This window comes from Mycteria americana, chromosome 5 (genome assembly GCF_035582795.1).
Source record: "Mycteria americana isolate JAX WOST 10 ecotype Jacksonville Zoo and Gardens chromosome 5, USCA_MyAme_1.0, whole genome shotgun sequence".
Lineage (NCBI taxonomy): Eukaryota > Metazoa > Chordata > Aves > Ciconiiformes > Ciconiidae > Mycteria > Mycteria americana.
The window spans coordinates 31,828,992-31,848,633 of record NC_134369.1 but is presented as its reverse complement, the minus strand read 5'-3'; the positions used below and the strand labels follow the sequence as shown (position 1 = coordinate 31,848,633).

Below are 19,642 nucleotides of genomic sequence, written 5' to 3'. Positions count from 1 at the left end.
AATTTTTTTTTTCTTTCTTTCTCCTTTCTCAGGGACTTTTGAAGACACGGATCCAACACCGGCTGAGGTACATCCTGGAGGTGGTACGACCTGTTCCAACAGTAGTTCTGGATATATTGCACATCCTCACCCACATAGCAAGGCACTCCTCTGAAGCATGCAGCCAGGTAAATCTCCCATTGTACAGTAGAGAAAGGTTTGAAAAAGGGAAGAAAGAAGCAGGTGAAGTTATGGCAAAGAGATTAGACAAATTTGTGTGTTTTGCATGTCTTCTGCATGTCTGCATAATTGCATACCTTTAGTTATGTGTGCTGCCTGCTATTTCTCTGTAGCTGCTTGATTGTCCTCGGTTGATTGAGACCATTGTCAGGGAATTTCTCCCTACTCAGTGGGATCCCCAAGTGGCTGAACCAGGGTGTTTACTCACCAGCCTCCATGGAGTTGCTTGCGCCACTGCTATGAAGTTCATCAGAGTGTTGGCATCTGGAGGCCGAAATGCAACTGCCAGGCTGGTGAGTGATTCTCAGAAGAGCTTTTCTGATTGCAAAGGCCTTTTGTTCTCTGTGCCTTGCTTTCTAAGTAAAGACAGAGGATTAATTGGAGGTGAGACTGAGCGGAAGCTGAAATAATCATTGTGAAGAAGGTGCATATGTGTGTTTTGAAGGAGTTGTTGACAGCGTCATACTAATGATGCCTTCTGCTGTGTGCCAGTAGAAGAGCTGTCTCAAGCTTTTCTCTGCTTTATTTTGTTTTACGTAGAGCAGTTATGAAAAATCACGTAGCACAGCTCAGTGATACTGACCAACAGCAGATGTTAGAGCACACATTGGTGTGTGATGCTCTGTACTCTCCCGTGTTTCAGTGATAGGCAGCTTAGGACTATATAAACCAGATATTTAATCGCTATCCTTGTGTTTTACAACCCTGGTTGAACTTTCCTGCCATTCATTTGTCTTAATAACTCTGAGGTAATTTATCAGTATTTCCAACCCCTCTTATCTACTTCTGAACAGGTTTTCCACTCAGAGATAATTGCATTCACTCATACAGGTCATCACATTGGTGCTATAAATGCATAACATCTACCAAGAGCAGCACCCATTACAGTGCGATGAGCACCTCTTAGGGTTTTTGGTTCAGTATTGTTAATAGCATCTAATAAATTGCCATCCAGGAAATTGCTAACATCAGCAGAACACCACCAATCTGTGCTATAAAATACATAGAATAATGTACTGATAATGTATAGTGGGATATTTAAAGGCTGTTAAGTGGTGCTAGGAACATAATAGAAAATCTCTGAATTTTACGCTATTTCAGGCTTTGTGTACTACAGGTATTTCAAGGCATGCAAAAATTGCTTACAAGGTTCCTCCCACTCAGGGTTTAGTTCTGTTGCACTCTCATATGACTTGCTACAGGCACTTAAACATAGGAATGGAAGATAATAAAAAACTAAATCAAAATCATCAATGTAGGAATTTATTTTGGCTAACAACAAAATTCTTCCATCTTCCTCCTCTGGAAGTAAATTTGACTTTGCCCCCTGTTCTGTAGGAGGGGTGTCAGAATTCATCAGCTCCTTTGCTTTCTTGCTGGTGTGCATTGATTTCCCTACAAGATGTCTCTAAAGCATTTGAATTTTAAATTATCTATAATATGTCCTTGTGTTGTGAAAAAGACATTGTTATCTCATTTGTTTAGACAGAGCACACACGAGCTTTTGTATGTGTGGGAGAAGGAAAGAGAAGCTCTTTTTTTATGGTTAAGCAAAAATACCCAGTTGTTGGGGAGGATAAAAATTATTTCCAGAGAACTGCAAATGAGTCATGTCATGCTTAATTCAGTACTAAAATAACCTCAGAACATTTCCAAGGCAGCAAAATTCTATAATCTTATAAAAGTAATAGTGAGGAGGTACCCTTTTATAAAATAAACACAGAATCATAGAAAGATTTAGGTTGTAGGACCTCTGGAAGCCATTTAGTGTGATCTCCCAAAAAGAATATCGTCATCAATTCAGTACTTTTGTATACAGTGTTTTTCACAAGATATATCTTTACATGTAATCTTGACTCTATTAGAGTTCTATTTATGGCTACTTGAAGGATAATTATATATTTTTAAAAAATCTGTTAAATGCTGCAGAGAGCAGCATCCAAAACAAGACCATGTGTGGGCTAAATAAACCACTGTCAGGAATGATTTAGGTGTAGTTGATTTGTGTTAGGAATGGATTAGGTAACACCTAGGCATCCCTTCCAGGAATACTTCTCTCTTAATAGCCATTGACCATTTATTGATCCTTTGTAGCATGCTCCTTAATATTACACAAGATAAAGACAGATTTGAACAGTGCAAGAGGAGTTTAGAATGAGATGAATTGAAATCTGCACCTCTTTTGGTGTGTCAGAGTAATGAGGTAATGATGCATGCAACTCTTGTCTCTTATCCTTTTGTCTTTTTTGTTGCTCATTCTTTTTTGTTCGTTTTACAGCTTAACAAATTTGAAATGAAAAGTCGGTTAAGTCGATTTATAGCTGAAGACCCGCTGGATCTGCTCCTGCCAAGGGAAGAAGCCATCAGGCTAAGCACTGAAGCCTTCCGGTTGTGGGCTGTGGCGGCTGGCTATGGTCAGGCCTGTGATCTCTACAGGTACAGTCCGAAGCTGGAGAAATGAGGGTGGAGGGCACAACAGAGAAAATGGACATCCTGGTCCAGAGGGGCAAAGATAGGAATCTCCAGGCTCAGTCTCTACTCCCTTCAGGGAGTCTTACCTCCCTTTCTCTGGCCTCCTGCAGTAAAACTCAGAGTTTCTAAAGGTATTTGTGTTGAGTATTGTCTTTTTTTCTGTTTTTTTTTTTTTCATTATCTCCTGTGTTTAAGCACTGGTATTTTGTTATTTCTCCTCTGTACTATGGGAGATCACCCTAACTTTTTAGGGCTGCATCTTCTTCCCCTTGAAGGCATGAATAATCTGTGCTTGTGTGACATCAGGACACGTAGTTTACTGCACACCTAGGATTGAATCTGTTGACCTAAAGGCAGTCTGTGGGCAGCAGTCACCAGCATCCATGCTAAGTGAGCCAGACTGATGCAGACAAACTCTGCATGCTGCGTCGACTTTCAGTTCAGTACAAGTTCTTGTGCTTGACTGTCAAGGTGCACTGGGATAAGTCTGACCTACCTGAAGCATTGAATCTTCTTCCTGTAATTGCACTGACTTGGAAGCACAGAGATGGCTATGGAGTTGCTCTGAAGAGGTGTAAAAGGGAAGCCAGTGTTAAGTTTCAGAAGGGAGATTCTCTCTCCGCAGCAGCATTTTGTGTTCTCCAGCCCAATCAGGTGTATTGGTTAATAAAGAGTAAAAACTGTATATAATTTTTTAGCACTGTAAATAATGTTGAAGAAAGACAAACAGCAGAAGATTCCTTAAATTTGCATGATTATAACTGTGGATACTTTGGCTGAGAATTTGAGTACTAGGGAAACAAGAATAAAAGTATTTTTTTCCAAGAGATTATCAGAATGCTTGGAGGCAGAGTATTAGGTAGGTCCCATTCAGATGAATTTGGAATGACAGTATTCTTCCTTTGTAATCTTTTTTTCTCTATCTGTTTATTTTTGTTATTTTGGTGGTGGTGATGGTTGTCATAATCTCATTTTAGCAATCTTTATAAATATGTGATGGGAGGGTGTAAAGAAGATAGAGCCAGGTTCTTCCAGTGGTATGAAGTGAAAGTACAAGAAGCAATGGGCACAAATGGAAACACAGGAAATTTCACCTAAGCGTAAGAAAAAATTTTTTTACTGTGAAGGTGATCAAACACTGGAGCAGGTTGCACAGGAAGGTTGTGGACTCTCCGTCCTTGAAGATACTCAGAATCCAACTAGACATGTTCCTGGGCAAACTTGCTGTAGCTGACCTGGCTTGAGCAGGGAGTTGAACTATAGATGATCTCCAGAGACCCTTTCCAACCTCATTTATTCTGTGATTCATATATATAGGGATCTCTACCCTGTGCTGGTGAGGATACTGCAGTCCCTGCCTGAATTGCTCAGCACTTGCCGTGGGAAGAGCCCTATGATTGAGTTGTCTGTCCAGCGAGCTACGGCAGTAGTTACTCTGCTGATACACGTGACACAAACAGCAGGCTACGCGGCAGAGCTGCAGGCCAAACTGAGCAGGTAGGCCCTCTCTGTCACCAGTTCTGTGTATCTGAATAGTTGGCATCCTGTCTTCCCTCTCTTTGGTTTGGAGACCTGGCTATCACCTTCTTTTTTTCCTTCATTTTGGATGGTTTACTGTCCCGCATGTGAATCCCTGCACGGTGGGGTGTATTCCCTCTGACACAACGTCAGAGGGGTAATCTATTCTGACAGTGGTATACCTGCTAGCCTGGTAGGAGGTAGGAGCAAAAATCTGCATTCAGCTATGGGGCAGAAGGGCAATGTTAGCCAAATGCCCTGCTGAAAGGAGCTAGGAAATTCCTTTGACCTTCCCTTTGGGGAAAAGAAAGTAACCTCCCTGCAGAGACCAAGATGGGTCAGGATTAAGAGGTGGTTGGTTTCGATAGGCATCAAAGCAGTAGGATTTGCTGGACACAGGTACTTTTTCTGGTGAAAAGCAAGAAACTCTTTTAACTAAAGCTGGATACTGAGGTAGTGTGTCCAGTAAAACTAGACCATAGCTCAAGGACAGAGTAGTGCAGGTGAAGAAACTTCAGCTTGCATGAGTAGATTCTGCATTTGTCCTTTCTGCCTAAATTGACTTGGTCTGGTCTGTGGAAATGTGCAAAGACTTTTTTTTTCCACCTAGTGGCTGTTGTCGGGTATCAACAGTTGTTGTCGGGCCTTCCAGACTACATGCAATTGGAAATCTTGCTCTTAAAAATGGTGATTTAGAGAGGCAATTGTTTCTGAGACATATTTGCTATCCTATGTCATTCTTCCATTGTGTTTCAGTAATAGCTCAGAAGATAGTGAACAGATTCCACCTCCTTCAGTAGCATGGAATCAAGTGTCAGGCTTACAGCCTTTCCTTGAGACTGGCCTGAAAACATTCCTCCAAGAGATATCGCAGACAGAAACTTGGCAAACTCTCCAGCCTCTGACCACAACTTATGTGATCTACCTGGGAGTTTATTACAGTGCTTGCAGCCAACAGGTAAGGCCTGAAAATACAGGGTGTCTTTTCATCTCACCAACATCAGCCTTGTGTATTACCTCTGAAAACCTGAACTTACAGGCAATGCTGAAAAAGACAGATGTCGAGGCATCTAGCTGAGGACTAGATTTTGTTTACCACAGCTCATATCTAGGCTGCGTGGCATTTAGGGTCAGATAAGTCTGCTGATCCTTCACATTAGCAGTGCCAAATATCACTGTCTTCCTTTCTTGTCCTTTCTTCCACCTAATTTAGTTTGGCAGTCCTTTCTCCTTGTGGCCTAAATCAAGTTGCACATTTTTGCATTTGCTGTGGTCTGAGAGCTTACATGTGGACAGCTATGCTGCAATAATCTGGTTGGAAGATTGAGCGTTGAGGGTCATGCCATATGAAGAGGATCATGCCATATGAACTTTGGATAGGAAACAATAAAGATAAATTTATTTGCTGCCCCACTGACCTTCAGCGTCAAATTCTGTAACACAGTTACAGTTGTAGTATGTGACCATCTTTTAAAGTGAGTTTTCTGAAGGTGACACATCAGTGTGATGCTGTTGAAGAATAATGTCTTATACTTTAGCTACCTTAAAGATTCATTTTTTAAAGATAAATGCAAGTTTCCTCTTTACTGCCCAACTGACATGCCTGAGTTCTGATCTGGGAGAGCTGTCTTCAGGGTGTGGGGGTAATTTAATGGCTGTAGTTATTCACACTTCTGCAACTCCTCTGAAACTCGCCCAAAGCAAATGAGTTTGTTAGTTGTGGCTGGGGTGGAAACCACCAGTATCTTTCAAAGATGTCTTCAGTGCCCCAAAGATTGGTAGTACCCTTCATGTGCTGTCATTAGGTCCTGAGCATTAGAGAACCAGGATAACCAAGAGGTTAATACTCCTTTTCAACCTTTATAGATATCCCAGAAGAGTGGCTGACAAAATAATTACTTAAGTCCTTGAACTATGACATAAGATTTTTTTTTATTTCCACTTAAAAACAAGTTCAGTCATCTACCTGTGGTTAGCTAATCTGATTAAAAAAAATAAAATTGCATGTAGCACATTTGAATGGACTAGTGCAAAAAAAAAAAACAACCCAACTTGTATAGTAACGAGATTAGTGTATACTGGGACCTTCTTGGAATATTTTTGTTAGACGACTAAGAACTAAGGTTAACGTCTTCATGTAGACTTCATGGATTTCTGGAGGGGGATTTCACCCAGGGGAAAATTAGATTTTATGTTATAGAAATGAGTATTTCTGTATCCTAAAGCAGCATTCTAATGAAGGGAAAAAACATTAAAATTTGCAAGCATGTTCCTTCAACCTGGAATATTGCTTACTAGGGTCAGAAGAATTCAGATGGTTCTCTAAAAGCCACAAATCCTCCTCTGTGCAGTGTGCATCCACAGTCATGCTTTGATGGGTAGGTCAATTGCACTTTATACAGTTGATCCCCCCCCCCCCCAATAATTTTTTTGGAGACCTTCATGGTGCCACTCTGCTTTCTCAAGGTAGTTCTGATCACCTTTGTGTCATCTTCAAGTTAAATGGAAAGATCAGCATGTAGATGGTATGGGGAGGGGGTTTAGCTACTTAGGGCAAGTTTTCATTTAGGGAATCTTGATCCCAAGGACCCCATACCTTACTTCCAGCCAATTAAGAAATCTCTGTGATGCATTTTAATACTTGAGTGTGAGAACACCTTGAGGTGCCAGCTCGCAGCTTCCGCACTACCAGCAGTGAGGCTAGCTCTAACCTAGAGCAGTACTACTATGTAGATGATGTGGTCTGGCAAAAAGATAATAAATTCAGAGAAAGCAATTAAATCAACCTGGCTTTTTGCCCTCACTGGAATGCCTTCATTCACCATCTTTTCCTGTCTTTCTCCATGTCTTCTGAAGCCATCAGTCAATCCAATTGACTGCTTAGAGGAACTGGAACGTTTGACATCTGAGGTGCTGCAGCCCCTTCTCAGCCAGCCAGCCATACACAGCATGTGGGACTTCCTCAGGTAAAATAATTTCACTGTGAAGATGCTGTTGCCAGAAGCTAAGGGAGCCTCATTTCTATACTGTACTGTGTGGCAGTTTTCCCCCTCCCATTTCTTTCCGCTGTACATACGTGCCCCATATGTGTGAATTAGAGTGCAGTAGTGCTCTGTCTACACCCTGCTTTGTCCTCTCTCCCCTCACAGCAAAAAGCATGATGGCCACAGGGGTTCTCCAGTTCCTCTTTTCCTACTGGTGCTGCTGCAGGGTCAGCAGCTCTGCCCTTCCATGTAGCTGTGTTTTTCATATCAGTTTCAGTTTGACTTCAGTCACTCTTGGCTTTGATTCTTCTTTGGTTTCACTGGTTTAAAAAAAAAAAAAGTAACATCAATTTGAGTCGTCCTTACATTGGGGAAGGTGAGTGTGTGTGTCCATGTACCGTTCATGTGCTCTGTGTAATGCTGCTTATATAAAATAATTTAAACTAGACTTTACGCTCCTGCAGAGCTTCACTAAGGCTTTCAAAGCACCTGCAAGAAAGTGAAAGGCCAGATACCAAACTGTTCTTTCAGACATTTGGATAACATAAGCTTTGTCTCTGCCTCTGGGAACTGTTAAGCACTACAGAGATTCTGTCTTTCTGCTGTATAGGGAGCCTCCCTGCTAGCCTGTGATCAATCCTCTGGAGAGGGGGAACCTAAAAGGCCTAACTTGTAGTCAGGGAGACATCTGGCTGCTTCTGAGAACGTCTGATATAAAGGGCCCTTGAAATCTTTGGTTTTAAGTGGTATTTGAATGCTCACCAAACAGTTTGGCCCATGTTCTTTCATGACTGAGAACTGAGGTGTGAAGGTCTTGGCACCAAAGCTTCCAACACAAGGGCACTCATTAGACCCTTTCCTGCCTGTCCTTGAAGTCTGAAAACAATGGGTTTCGTCAGGCTGTAAAAGCCCATCAGCAAGAATTCTCCTAGGCTGTTAACACTGGCTGGTAAAAAGAATCAGCTAATCTCTGCCTTAATATTTTGACAATCTTGTCAAAACATTGTGGGCAGATTAGGGCCAGGAGTTCAGGGTACTCTGTGAGCCCCAGATGTGTTCATGCATCTCCTACATGATAATGCCAATGGAAAGAAGAGCAGTGCATTTAAAGAATTAGTTCTCTGTCATAGAGTAATGATACGGATCTTTGACAGGATTTGCCCTGTTGCCTCATGACCGCTGAGCAACATGCTTATGGTCGCTCTTCCTTGTAGTGGTCTTGCCTATACAGACACGGTATGTCTAGTGTGGGGCCCTGTAAGCACTGCTGTTATTCCACAAGTGTGAGGTCATTTACCTGGTGTGTGAGACGCCAATATACACACAGGGCAGAGGTATTTTATTTCGCGTCTGTGCAGAGATGGGTGCTAGGTGGTAGCTCCACAAAGCTAGCACAAAGTTTGGTCATACAGGTACAGTATTTATACAGTCTAGTTATGCATATGCATAAGTAATTACACAAAGCAGTTTTCTATTGGTCACATTTCTCTTATTTCAACTTAAAGCTACAGTGCTACTTTAATATTCTGCGCACGCTCAAAGGTGAGGGGTCTCTGCTTGGGCCAGGGTCTCCAGCTTGAGGGGTGTGACTTTTAGTATTATAATGAGGATAGTTCACTTGAGGGTGCTTCTTATCACACTTCTATTAGTTGTTTCAGATGGTTTCCAAAACATTTTAATTAGCTTACATATTTCTTCAAGATGTGCTTCTCTCCCAAGGACAGTAATTCTTGTTTAGAAGTTCTGCTTTCCAACCTGAATCCCCCTTATCAGCTTTATGTAAGCCTTGGCCTTCCACCAGCTCCTGTTAGACTACACTGCTGGTATGAAAAGTTCTAGCTTTGCCTGCAGAGAGTGAGCACACACACCAAGAGCAGTATGCACGGTCATGTTCATGTACGTTAAATCTAAGCTCTTTCTGAATAGACTTTAAAAATATGTATTTCATGAGCACATAAGGGGCAGTATTTTTGCAATGTCAATTTTAGATATAAGCTAGCTTTTTGGCTTTGCCTGCCAGTTTATTATTGAAATGTCTTGAGTGGGTGGGCAGCTTTATTAGCCTGGTTTACGTATGTATGTGGGGAAATGTGTATTTTTTTTTAATCAAAGGCCCGATGCTTTCAAATGTTTGACATCAGAGTTGTGTCACTGCATCAGTATTTCTGCATGTCATGAACAATTTAGCTGAAGATTAGAATTCATGACAGCTCGCTAGCATTACCTTGTATGGCGGTAGTGCTTACTTGACCAACTGTGATACTAGGTTTTTTCTTGCACAGTCTTTGGGGCTTCCGTTTTACTGCAATGTGTGGCACAGCAGGTAGTAACATTCCTACAAGATAATTCTTCAGCGGTATGAGTGCTTTTGACCTGACCCCTCTCTCTTTTATCTGTTCACACAGGCCGTGTTCTGCTTTGTGCAACCCTCTGTCCTGTTCCCCAGCACCAGAATCTGTCTTCAGCATTGCATCTCTGAGCTGCACTGGAGGCAAACCTCCTTTGAGCCTGGTTGGCTCCAAGTCACCTTTCCCCTTTCTCACTGCCCTCCTATTTCTCATCAATAGCATCACTCACATTCACAAAGGCCTGACCAGCAAGGTGAGAATAGACTTTTTCGCCGTAGGTTCTAGGTGAATTATGATATGCTTGTGAGGGAGGTTAGTATTTGTATCTTCCCAGGCTTAAGAGTGATGTTAGTAGGACTATTAAAAAGGAATTGTTTGTTATTTTAAAAATAAAAATACACAACTCCTATAGAGAGAAATACCTCCATTTTCAGAACAGGTGGGACAAGGATCTGAAAAATATATTCTGTCTTTGACTTCCAATTGACAGTTGACACTGGGAACCTGGAATTATAGAGCAGGTGATGAATAATGATGACACTTAAAGGATGGATTTATAAAGAATGTTGAGAAGGGTTAAATAACTGTTGTTTGGCTAAGCAAAATAGATAACAATGTCAGAGGAGAAAAGGGATGGTTGAAGCATATATAACAAAGAAAAATGGGATGAAATTAAACAAGAGAATGAGTGCTACAGTGGCTGAAGAGGTTTCTTTCCCTTCTGGTTGCCCTGAATTTTTAGAATGAGAGAGTCATGGAAGAGTGCAAACTCTGAAGAGGAAATGGCAGAGCCCTAGAGAGATGGAGAACCTAGCATAAGCTTTCTCAAAACCTTCCTCTGTCATCTTATGTTGAATTAGCGGACCGGTTACTAATAGCGATATCTGAGAGAGATCGCCAAATGAGAGAAAGACTTCTTAAGCCACTGGCCAGACTTCTGCCTTACAAAGCATTATGGAAAATGTACGCAGTGACTATTGGTTACCTGTGGTGGGGATGGTCATGCTAGGTGCAGGTGAGACCTGAGGCAGATACTTATAAGGCTATTTTTGATTATCCCTTTTGGAGCAGCCAATAGGAATTCTCATGGGAGAAGGTAGGGGGTAGGCCTTGGAGAGGGCTATGTTTTACGTTCCTCCAAGCACGAACTGTCTTAGTAGTATTTGTCTCCACTTCTGATTTCTTTATAGTACAGCTCTGTGCTGGACTTCAGAGGCTTGAAGGATTATCTGCATCAAAGCTGGCAGACCAGACCTCCCTCTGTAACTCCCTCATCTGCGTGGATCCTGCGCCATGAATATCATCTGCAGTACTTTGTGTTAGCGTTGGCTCGGAGAATGGTATCGTTATTAGTCCTTTCATTTCTTTCACCCGAGGAATTGACTTCACCTTGGCCTCTCCAGCTCAGTGTGTCAGACTGGCAACTGGTCTTTGCAGCCATGTTCTTTCTCATATTTGACTTAGGTCTCATGACTCTTCAGCTGTCTTTTAATGCCCCGTTAGCAAATAATATCTTTACAGTTACTGATGTGGGGATTTAGATCCAAAATACTTTGGATGGCAAAATTATATTTTTGCCTGTCTTTGGGCTAGAGTGAGAACAAAGTTTTCAAATGTGCTGCTAAAAAAGATGTCTGACTATTTAAGACAATCAGGGGAAGCAGAAAGATCTCGGTATGAATGCTGACAGTTCTTGTAGTCTGCCTCAGTCTCTCACTTTACAGCAAGATCTATGTCTCGGTTGACTCTCCTGTCCTTGTTGATTGCTTTGTTGACAAATGATATAGTGCTTTTATCTGTTGTTTTGTTTCCTGTACAGGCAGGCACTTGTCCGGATTATGCCCAACATGCCTCACTCCATCACTGTGTTGCCATGGCATTGCTAAGCCGTCTGTTGCCAGGGAGTGAGCATCTGGCTTATGAGGTCCTACTGGATCTTGCCTTTAATCCAGAGTTTCTTCCGTAAGCTTTGCATTTTTTCCTTTCTGTAGTCTGGTACATGGGAAAACTTGGGAAAATTGAAAGAGCACGTGTTGGCACTGCAATTTTGTCATAATTTTTGGCCTTTAATAGGGCCTGTATTCAAATTTTAGTTACTCATTGGCATATTCTGCAGTCATAGAGCCTTTTAATCAGATCGGCAGTGTGGTTGCAGATTTCTCTCTGATGTACCAATGCTGAGAAACGTGACTAGTTTCTTTTGATCTCTGTGGCAAGAGTCCTGTGATTCCTGATAGAACTGATTCTCACTAAATATGGCAATTTGACATAGGCTGAAAAGCTTATTAAATCTCCCCCAAACCTTTATTATACAAGTTCTTACACAAATTTCTGCTGATTTGGCAACTGTGATGTTTTCCACCTTGCACTGGAAGAAATCATGAGCATCTCAAATGTGAAGCCTCCCATGTCTGGCCAAGAAAATGGTAGCAGTTTATCTTGTTCATCACAATCTCTTTGTAATTTGCCATGGCACATCCCTGTAGAGGTTGGACCAAGGTGCTGCAAGGAGAGACTATAGTTTTCCCAAAAGAAGGAAAGTTTTTGGATGGGTTTGCTTGTTTGTTTGGGTGTTGTGTTTTTGTTTTTTGTTTTTGGTGTTTTTACAAATGCCTGCTATAGAGCTACCGTTTTGTGAGAATTTGGCAAGTAATCTGAGACCATGGTCAGTCTCTGGTCTGATATCATGGCACATGGATTTGACAAATACCCCCCCCCCCCCCCCCCCCCCCCCCAAATTCTAACTACCAGTCTGTATGGTTCACCTGACCTTGCCACTGCCAGCTGCAAAGCTACTATTTTGAGAACTGTCTTACTGATTCATGTAGGCCTTATCTGATATGTGGTATTTCATCTCAGCACCCTGACAGCTGTGTTGGTAAGTAGACTGCCTCTCTGGAAAAGGGGTTGCAGCGTCCACACCAGGCTGCTGGCATTGTGTGGAGGTTTTTCATGGCAAGGCCTTAGTGTTGCTAACTCCAAATGTAGTTCTGTGAATTCCCTCTAAATACCAAGATAGCTGATACTTTACAGGCACTCAGTATTATCATAACTGAATGCTGTAGAAAGTGTTGTGAGTGCTTTGTGTATATTGCTCTCCCTGATCCAGGAAGATTGTAGAGGTGAATTTCTGTGGTGTTTTGTTTGTTTGGTGTTTTGGTGTGTGTGTGTTTGTTTAACTGATGTTTGTCTTTATCTTACAGTGAAGGGAAAGCTGGAGGGCCAGAAGCAGCTGATTTCTCTGATATCCTGCATCTGGGTACCAGTGCCAAACTGGCACAGCCTGGCTCTGTGGCAGCATTTTTTTCAAAGGCTACTCGTGGTGCCCTGCTGAGAGAATCGTACCAGAATCTGCCTTTCATCCGCTCCTGCTACCTTTCTCATTTTGTCCACTTACAGCCTACCCTTACACGTTCCCAAGCATCCTACCAAGGACGGAATTACCTCATCCAGTCAATGCTGCTTCCTGAGGTCAAAGGGCCCATCCTGCCTTCAGACTGGCCGTTCTTTCCGCTTATCAGCCTTTACAACAAAGTGACTAATGCAGAGACACGTGGGGCTGTACTGAACTCTCTCCCACTTGATCTCGTCAACACTGTGACCTGGAACCTGCAGTGGGTCTTGTTGCTGGAAACCTGGCGTGCTAAAACCCTTCAGAGCATCCCTACTGCTGCCAAACTTGCTCGGCTTATGTGTGTCTTTCTCACAGGCGGTGACCTCTTTCTAGAAGCACCAATCCACCGCTACACAGCTGCCCTTCTCTCTGTGTATTGCCAACCCAAGACATTGGACTCTCTGAACTTGGATGCTCCTCTCCCTGGTTTGGCTTCCTTCCATGATCTCTATATAAGTCTCCTGGAGCAGTTTGAAGGTGTCTCCTTTGGAGATCCACTCTTTGGAGTCTTTGTTCTTCTACCTCTACAGAAGCGTTTCAGCGTTCATCTGCGTCTCTCTGTTTTTGGGGAGCACACAAGTATCCTGCGGGCACTAGGAGTGCCGCTCCAGCAGGTAGTCCTGGCTTTTGGTAGTTGCCTGTCACTGCACATTTCTGGGTTACTGGGCTCTTGCCTGTGTTTCTCCAACCTTGATTTGGGCATCCTCCCAGCAGTTCCCCTTCTTCCTCATCATTCCTTGTCCAGTAGAATAATCATGCTTTCTTTGCTTAGAAGCTTTTCATTCTCGCTGAAGAAAGTCCAATGCATGGAATGTAAAATAGAATAGGAATGGAGAGCAATGTTCTTTTTGATTTAGGGCTGTGACAGCAGTGTATACATTTTTTTGTTGTTATTTCTTTTTTTTTTTTTTTAAACGGCTTGATTGATTGTAAGTCTGGAGAACAGAGTCCAGCCCCTGTAGGTACAAGCCCTTGTCACATAATCATTTTCAGAAACCTGTTGAACTTTGTTCTGAGAGCAGATAATGTGTACAGGTGGAGGGCAGGAGCTGTGAAATAGTTCAGTCTTCAGTGGAAATTGTCCCACACCCTGCTTTGGTCTAATGACTGAGAACCTCCTTCTAATTTACGGCCTGTGTGTATGAACGGCTAGTCTGCACCCCATGTTCTTCTGCCAGCAATTACCTTTCCCTTAAAGAAGTCTTTTCTCACCTTGGTGAGAACCTTTTCCTTGCCTAATGTATGGACAAACAGTCATTTTCCCTCTCAGCCATGTTTCCACATTTAGTTACACTGGAATTGTGCTTTGCTGGGTAAATTTGATCTGTCAAGTGCAGGACTGCATTTCTTTTGCATGAGCAGAGCACAAGAGATGGAATTTAGCTGCCTTTAAGTTCTATGTCAGTTGACAGACAATACCTGATCTAGCCTAAAGTTTGCTAATACAAAGATAACATTTCAAAATTTTTTTTCCAAACCCCTATGAACCAGCAGTTTACATGAGATCAGTGCTTTCCATTGTGTGGTTGCAGCGCTCTTGCTTTGGTTGTAGTAGTCCTGCAGCCAGTTTTTCCGTATCATTATGGCCAGATGAGCCTTTATTTAAACCAAGTAAGGCAAGATATTCTGGCCTGCTTCTTATGATAAGCTATCTGTTCTCTTGATGTTTCCAGTAGCCCTTCCCTGTCTCTATTCCAGTTCCACAAATACATGTAGGAATAGAGCTAAACACAATATTCCAGATGAAAGCCTTCATTCTACGTCATGTGCTTTATCTTGTCTTGATCCCTCAGTACCATCAGAATTGTGGCGTATGTTACGATGGAGAACATTTCAAAGCAGATTGGTTTTCATGCGCTTAGAAATTTTTTAAATGCCGAATACTATGAACCGTGTTTTCATTGTTTTTCATTGAAAACAAACTATGTGTTGACAAATTTGAGCAAGATCACTTGAGGTGATGTTGTTTGTTTGGGTTTTTTTTCCCTTTTTGTCTTGAATTAAAAATACCCTAGCGGGCAGTAGGAATATCCTAGCAGGCAGACTGCTTTTTGAATTGAGTAAAATCAATGATTGTCTTTAATCATGCAAAGAAGATGCTCCAAAGTGAAATACGTAATTTTAACCCTAGAGAACTTATCTCAAAATTGAGAAGAATAAAAACTGGACTTCTGCAGAGGGGAAAAGCAAACAAAACTAAGTTGTTACTAAAAGCTTTTCTAACCTATTTTTCGAAACTAGACAGTGAAGTCAGAAAATGCTGGAAACTTTGCTTAACAACAACATTAACTCTGGCACATATATCTGGTTTCCTTTTCTGGCTAAATGCATAGGTCAGTGTAAGCCTGTCTGGTACATTAGCAGGATGCGATGCTGTTGAAAGTACTCTGTCTCCTCACTTTGAAACCGCTCTTCTTACTTGTGCCAAAAAGCAACTGCAGTGATTTAACCAGTAAAACATCCCTCCATAAAGCTGAAGAAGTCTTGAGGATGCTTTGTCCAAGACATGCCGTATTAGTCAGTGTGGGCAGTAACAGCTCTGCTCCAAATGGGAGTTGTGCCGGCAAGGTACATCTGGGAGTATGTGGGATATGGGAGTGCACGCAGCAAAGAGCTGGGGAAGGGCACCCTAAAGTAATGAACTTCCCCTCGCTACTTAGACCCTGACAAAAACTATAATGTTGCCTCTGGGTGGGTTTGTTGCAGTTTCCTGTGCCTCTTGAGCGATATACTTCCCCTCCTGAGGATAACCTGAACCTCCTGCGACTCTACTTCCGAACACTGGTCACGGGTGCACTGCGCCACACCTGGTGCCCTGTTCTTTATGTGGTGGCTGTGGCTCACGTGAACAGCTTTATTTTCTCCCAAGACAGCACGACACAGGTAGGTAATGGATAGCAGAGCCTCAGGGCTGGGAGCTTTGGGTTTTGCATCTGCTCTTCCCCAAGGGTCCTGTGTGGCTTGTGGTGAATCACTGACCCTGGGCTTGAAAACAAAGACTGTAAGCAAATGTTTTGAGGACTGGTCAGCTGTTTGAGAATCCACATACGAGATGCAGGCAGCAGCTCTTGTTCGTTATACCCTAAAGCATTTGCATTAATGGTAGCCAATCCTACATAAACCTTTGAAATCAGCAACTACATGGGCTATGTTACGGGGGGAAGCATGAAGCAGAGAGGATGAGGGAGCTGATCAGGCAGAGAGAGCTTGTAATAGATTTAGTCGTTGTCTAGAGCAGTCTTAAGGTGCAGAGTACTCTTTCCTTTCACCTTGCTTGAATAACCAAGCAGAAACCTTCCCACGGCCTTGGGGCCTCTAGCAATGGTTACTTGTGCTAACACTTCACCCCTGATCTACGTTTCTACCTGAAAGTTGAGGAGTCAGCTGAGTTTCAGGTCGGGGGAAGGAGGAGAGAGGCACGATCCAAGCGACAGCCATCTCAAGCCCTTTCTCATAGAACAAGCTGCTCTTTGGAGCATCATCATAATGAACAAAGCATTCTCCTGGAGTGCTGTACGCCTGTGGGCGAAGGTAGCACTGTGCCGTATTAAGCAAAGTATGTGTTTTGTTCGCAGGAGACTGATGCTGCTCGGAAAAGCATGCTGCGGAAGACGTGGCTGTTGGTGGATGAGGTAGGATCTGTAAGGTTTGGTCTGTGCCACTGGGACTTAAGTTTTTCAGACTCAGTACTGTTACAGATTTACCTTTGTCTTTCAAAATTTGTGTTTAACTACCTTGCTAATTCGAGAATGAGAGGAGATTAGCAGCAGGATTTTGACCTGCGATGGCTGTAAATACTGTTATCCAGTTCTTGTAGTAATTGAACTCAAAGCACTGAGCCCATTGGAACCTAGATGAATCTCCTGTACTGTATTTCCATGGCTCTTGCCCAAGCTGCCTTATATCTGGATAGTGAGAGGTCCTAGAGAGATGATTGAGCACAACTATGACTAGGTGGCCAGCAGTGATCTCCCTTAACTCCTAGTTGGATGCTTCCTCCGAAAAGAGCAAAACAGATTTAGGGCTTCTCTTTTTCTCAGGGAGCTTGCCAAAGTCTATCATTTGTGTGGCAGAGCTGGGTCATTTGACCCTTTATGTTTAGCGTCCAGGGTAAATTTAGATCCAACTTGAAACCCCACTGGGGCTTCTGGCAAGAGGTCATTGTGAGGGGTTGTTGAGGAGACAGTGAAGTTGTGTTCAGAAGAGGAAATCTCATGCAAATCAAAAGTGAATTTTCTTGGAAGAAACTCACCTTTGCTCTTGATGCAGTTAAATATGTTGGGCATGATGGAATTGTACTATCTGGCAGGTTGCTATGTTGTGTTGGAGACAGGGTGGAAAAGATTAGATTCTGTTCAGACATGCTTAATGGCTGCTGTTTCTTTCTTCAGACCTTGAAAAAGCACCTACTCTACTACAGACTGCTGAATGCAGAGAGCCCTTTGGGATTTGACCTTTATGAGCAGCTCCCTCCCATGCGACTGAAGCACCTGCAGACAGTGACGCAGAAAGAAAATAAGGAGAATGCACCAGTGCTAGTCTCATAGCAAAACACTTGTGCGAGAAGAGGGCCAAGGGGAAGAATGGAAGAGCTCAGTGTATGCTTCACTGATGCGTCTTACGTGCGTGCTCTTGGCATCTTCGGAAGGTGAAGCACTAGTAGAATGCTCCCAGCCCTGCAGAACAATACACATCTTCTCAAGATAGGGCAATATGTGTGTGTGGCCTCTCCATGATGAATGCTGGAGTATTTTCCTCCATTCTCTTTCAGGTTGTTCTGTTTCTCCCTGGAGAAGGTGAGAATGTGTCTGAGAGGCACTGGACTGTTGAATAAACTGAAGGAAGTGGAAAAGTTACTTCGTTCAGTCAGGCTGGAGATTGTGGGTTCTCAAAATGATGTCTGTCTTCCCCAGATCTTTCCCTTGCTTTCTTTGTACCCTGAGTTTTGAATGGTCCTTTCCCCACACTATCCCCTGCAAATAAGATGATAATACAGCAGGGAAGAAGCTGATGCTGAGAGCTTTTTTAAAATATATATACAAGCAGTTTCTCCGGGACAGTGTTCTGTGCACACGGTCAGTCACACAGATGTATTGTGTCAGACCTCTAAGAAATAATACTTCCCAGTGCAGTGGTACAAACACTGGGTATTCTCCCTTGGCTGTCTTTTGGACAGTCTCTAAACTGCTTTCTTTTCTCCCTTAATTTGGTTACATGTATAACAAGATCAAAAATAATTTATTTGCAGGGCAGGATGCTTGGCAGTAACCACTCCCCATTAGAGAAAAAAAAACCCCAAGTATCTGCTTGTTTAACTAGAATATGTATTGGTTGCCCTCTGAGAAGAGGGGAATGTAATTTAAATTTTAAACTGGAGTTCCTCAGCTTAAACCTAATTTTAAAAATTACTCATGTGACCCTACTTCTACATCCAAATTATGTATTGCAGCCTGACACAAGAGCTACAAATACAGCACCCTAAAAGGCTCATCGCAAGTGACAGGTCAAGTCCAGAATTTACCCTAGGTGTGATCTCACTGGATGTTTTGTTTATATCCAATAATTTTTGCAGAACTACAGTCACTCTGGTAGGCTTTTGTTTGGAGAACTGACTTTTATGAGCAAAACTTGTTAAAGTTATTTATTTTGTTTTGTTCTTACAAATAAATTCCTCTGGAAGGTGCAGGGTGATGCCTAGCCTGAAGACTTGAGCTTCTCTCTTTACCTATCAAACAGGCCAAGCTAGCTTCCCTCCAAAGAAACCATGCCTCTATTAACCTTGCTCCAGTGAATGTCCTAATAAGAGTGTGAAACACTGTTAATAGGCCAGCTTGTAATTGTTGAGATTGTTCCAGACAAGAAACAAACTCCAGCTAGCAACTTTATGGCTGTGGTGCTGTCTTTGCATTGGCAGTTTTCTAAGCGTACCAGTCCTTGTTAGGTTGCCAGAAAATATACTGTTTCATCTTTTCCCCCCTTATTTTAGATAGGAACTGATGTTTCATTTTAATCTCTTCCCCCCTCCCCCCCCCTTGCAGCTTTTGATCTGTGGTTTCTCTCTGCTGCAGATCAGTGGCACATAAAGTAACAAAAGCACAGTGGTCAACATGGTGCAGCATGGTGTGGTTTTTTTGTTGTTAATTATTTTAAAAGTACTTGATGTGATTAAAAGTTTAATCAAAGGCATTCAAGTTTCTATTCTGTCTAGATGGTGAGATGGTGAGAGCCCAGCAGTTGTCTTTCAAGAGCAATGGATGGTAAAATTTGAGGACTCCTAGCTGCCCATTTAAGAGCAGCCTTCATCAAGGACTTTGCCTTTTGCTTTTCAGACCTCCAGTTATAAAAACTCTTTCAGTCCTTTGTGTGATGCAAAGTTGAATTTTGTAATGTGTACAGGGTGTAAATAAATATTTTGATAGCTCGGCAGGTTTTTTTGAACTATAAGAATGCTCTCCTTTTAATTAAATCTTTCTTAAATTTGGATAGTTCTGTTTGCAATTTATCAATATCTTGGGAATGCTACTGCTGTGAGCAAATCCACTAAGCTTTGGAGCTCTGTAAGAGAGCTCTTCAAGCCAAAGGCATCATCCTGCTTGTGTGGTGGGTCATTAACAGAGGATACGAAATGCTGTGTGTACTTGGGGATGGTGCAGGGTGGGTATTATGTGACTTGTCACGTGCCACAAGTGGAAAGACACTAAAAAGCT

General features: G+C 42.5%; 1 protein-coding gene across 4 annotated transcripts in view; it reads left to right on the top strand.

Annotated features, from left to right (window-relative positions):
- The window catches only part of RPAP1 (RNA polymerase II associated protein 1), a 43,700-nt gene extending 24,331 nt beyond the window's left edge, over positions 1 to 19,369 (top strand). For 3 of the 4 annotated variants that reach the window (XM_075502749.1, XM_075502746.1, XM_075502747.1), the window contains 13 exons: positions 33 to 167; positions 333 to 512; positions 2,498 to 2,655; positions 4,009 to 4,188; positions 4,966 to 5,167; positions 7,066 to 7,175; positions 9,599 to 9,794; positions 10,732 to 10,881; positions 11,361 to 11,503; positions 12,745 to 13,549; positions 15,642 to 15,818; positions 16,511 to 16,567; positions 17,327 to 19,369. In XM_075502749.1, coding sequence (XP_075358864.1) covers positions 33 to 167; positions 333 to 512; positions 2,498 to 2,655; positions 4,009 to 4,188; positions 4,966 to 5,167; positions 7,066 to 7,175; positions 9,599 to 9,794; positions 10,732 to 10,881; positions 11,361 to 11,503; positions 12,745 to 13,549; positions 15,642 to 15,818; positions 16,511 to 16,567; positions 17,327 to 17,482 — 2,649 coding nt within the window. In that variant the 3' untranslated portion in view covers positions 17,483 to 19,369. The remainder of the gene's footprint in view (positions 1 to 32; positions 168 to 332; positions 513 to 2,497; positions 2,656 to 4,008; positions 4,189 to 4,965; positions 5,168 to 7,065; positions 7,176 to 9,598; positions 9,795 to 10,731; positions 10,882 to 11,360; positions 11,504 to 12,744; positions 13,550 to 15,641; positions 15,819 to 16,510; positions 16,568 to 17,326) is intronic. The other variant, XR_012775910.1, reaches the window with a different exon arrangement.
- The last annotated feature ends 273 nt before the right edge of the window (positions 19,370 to 19,642 follow it).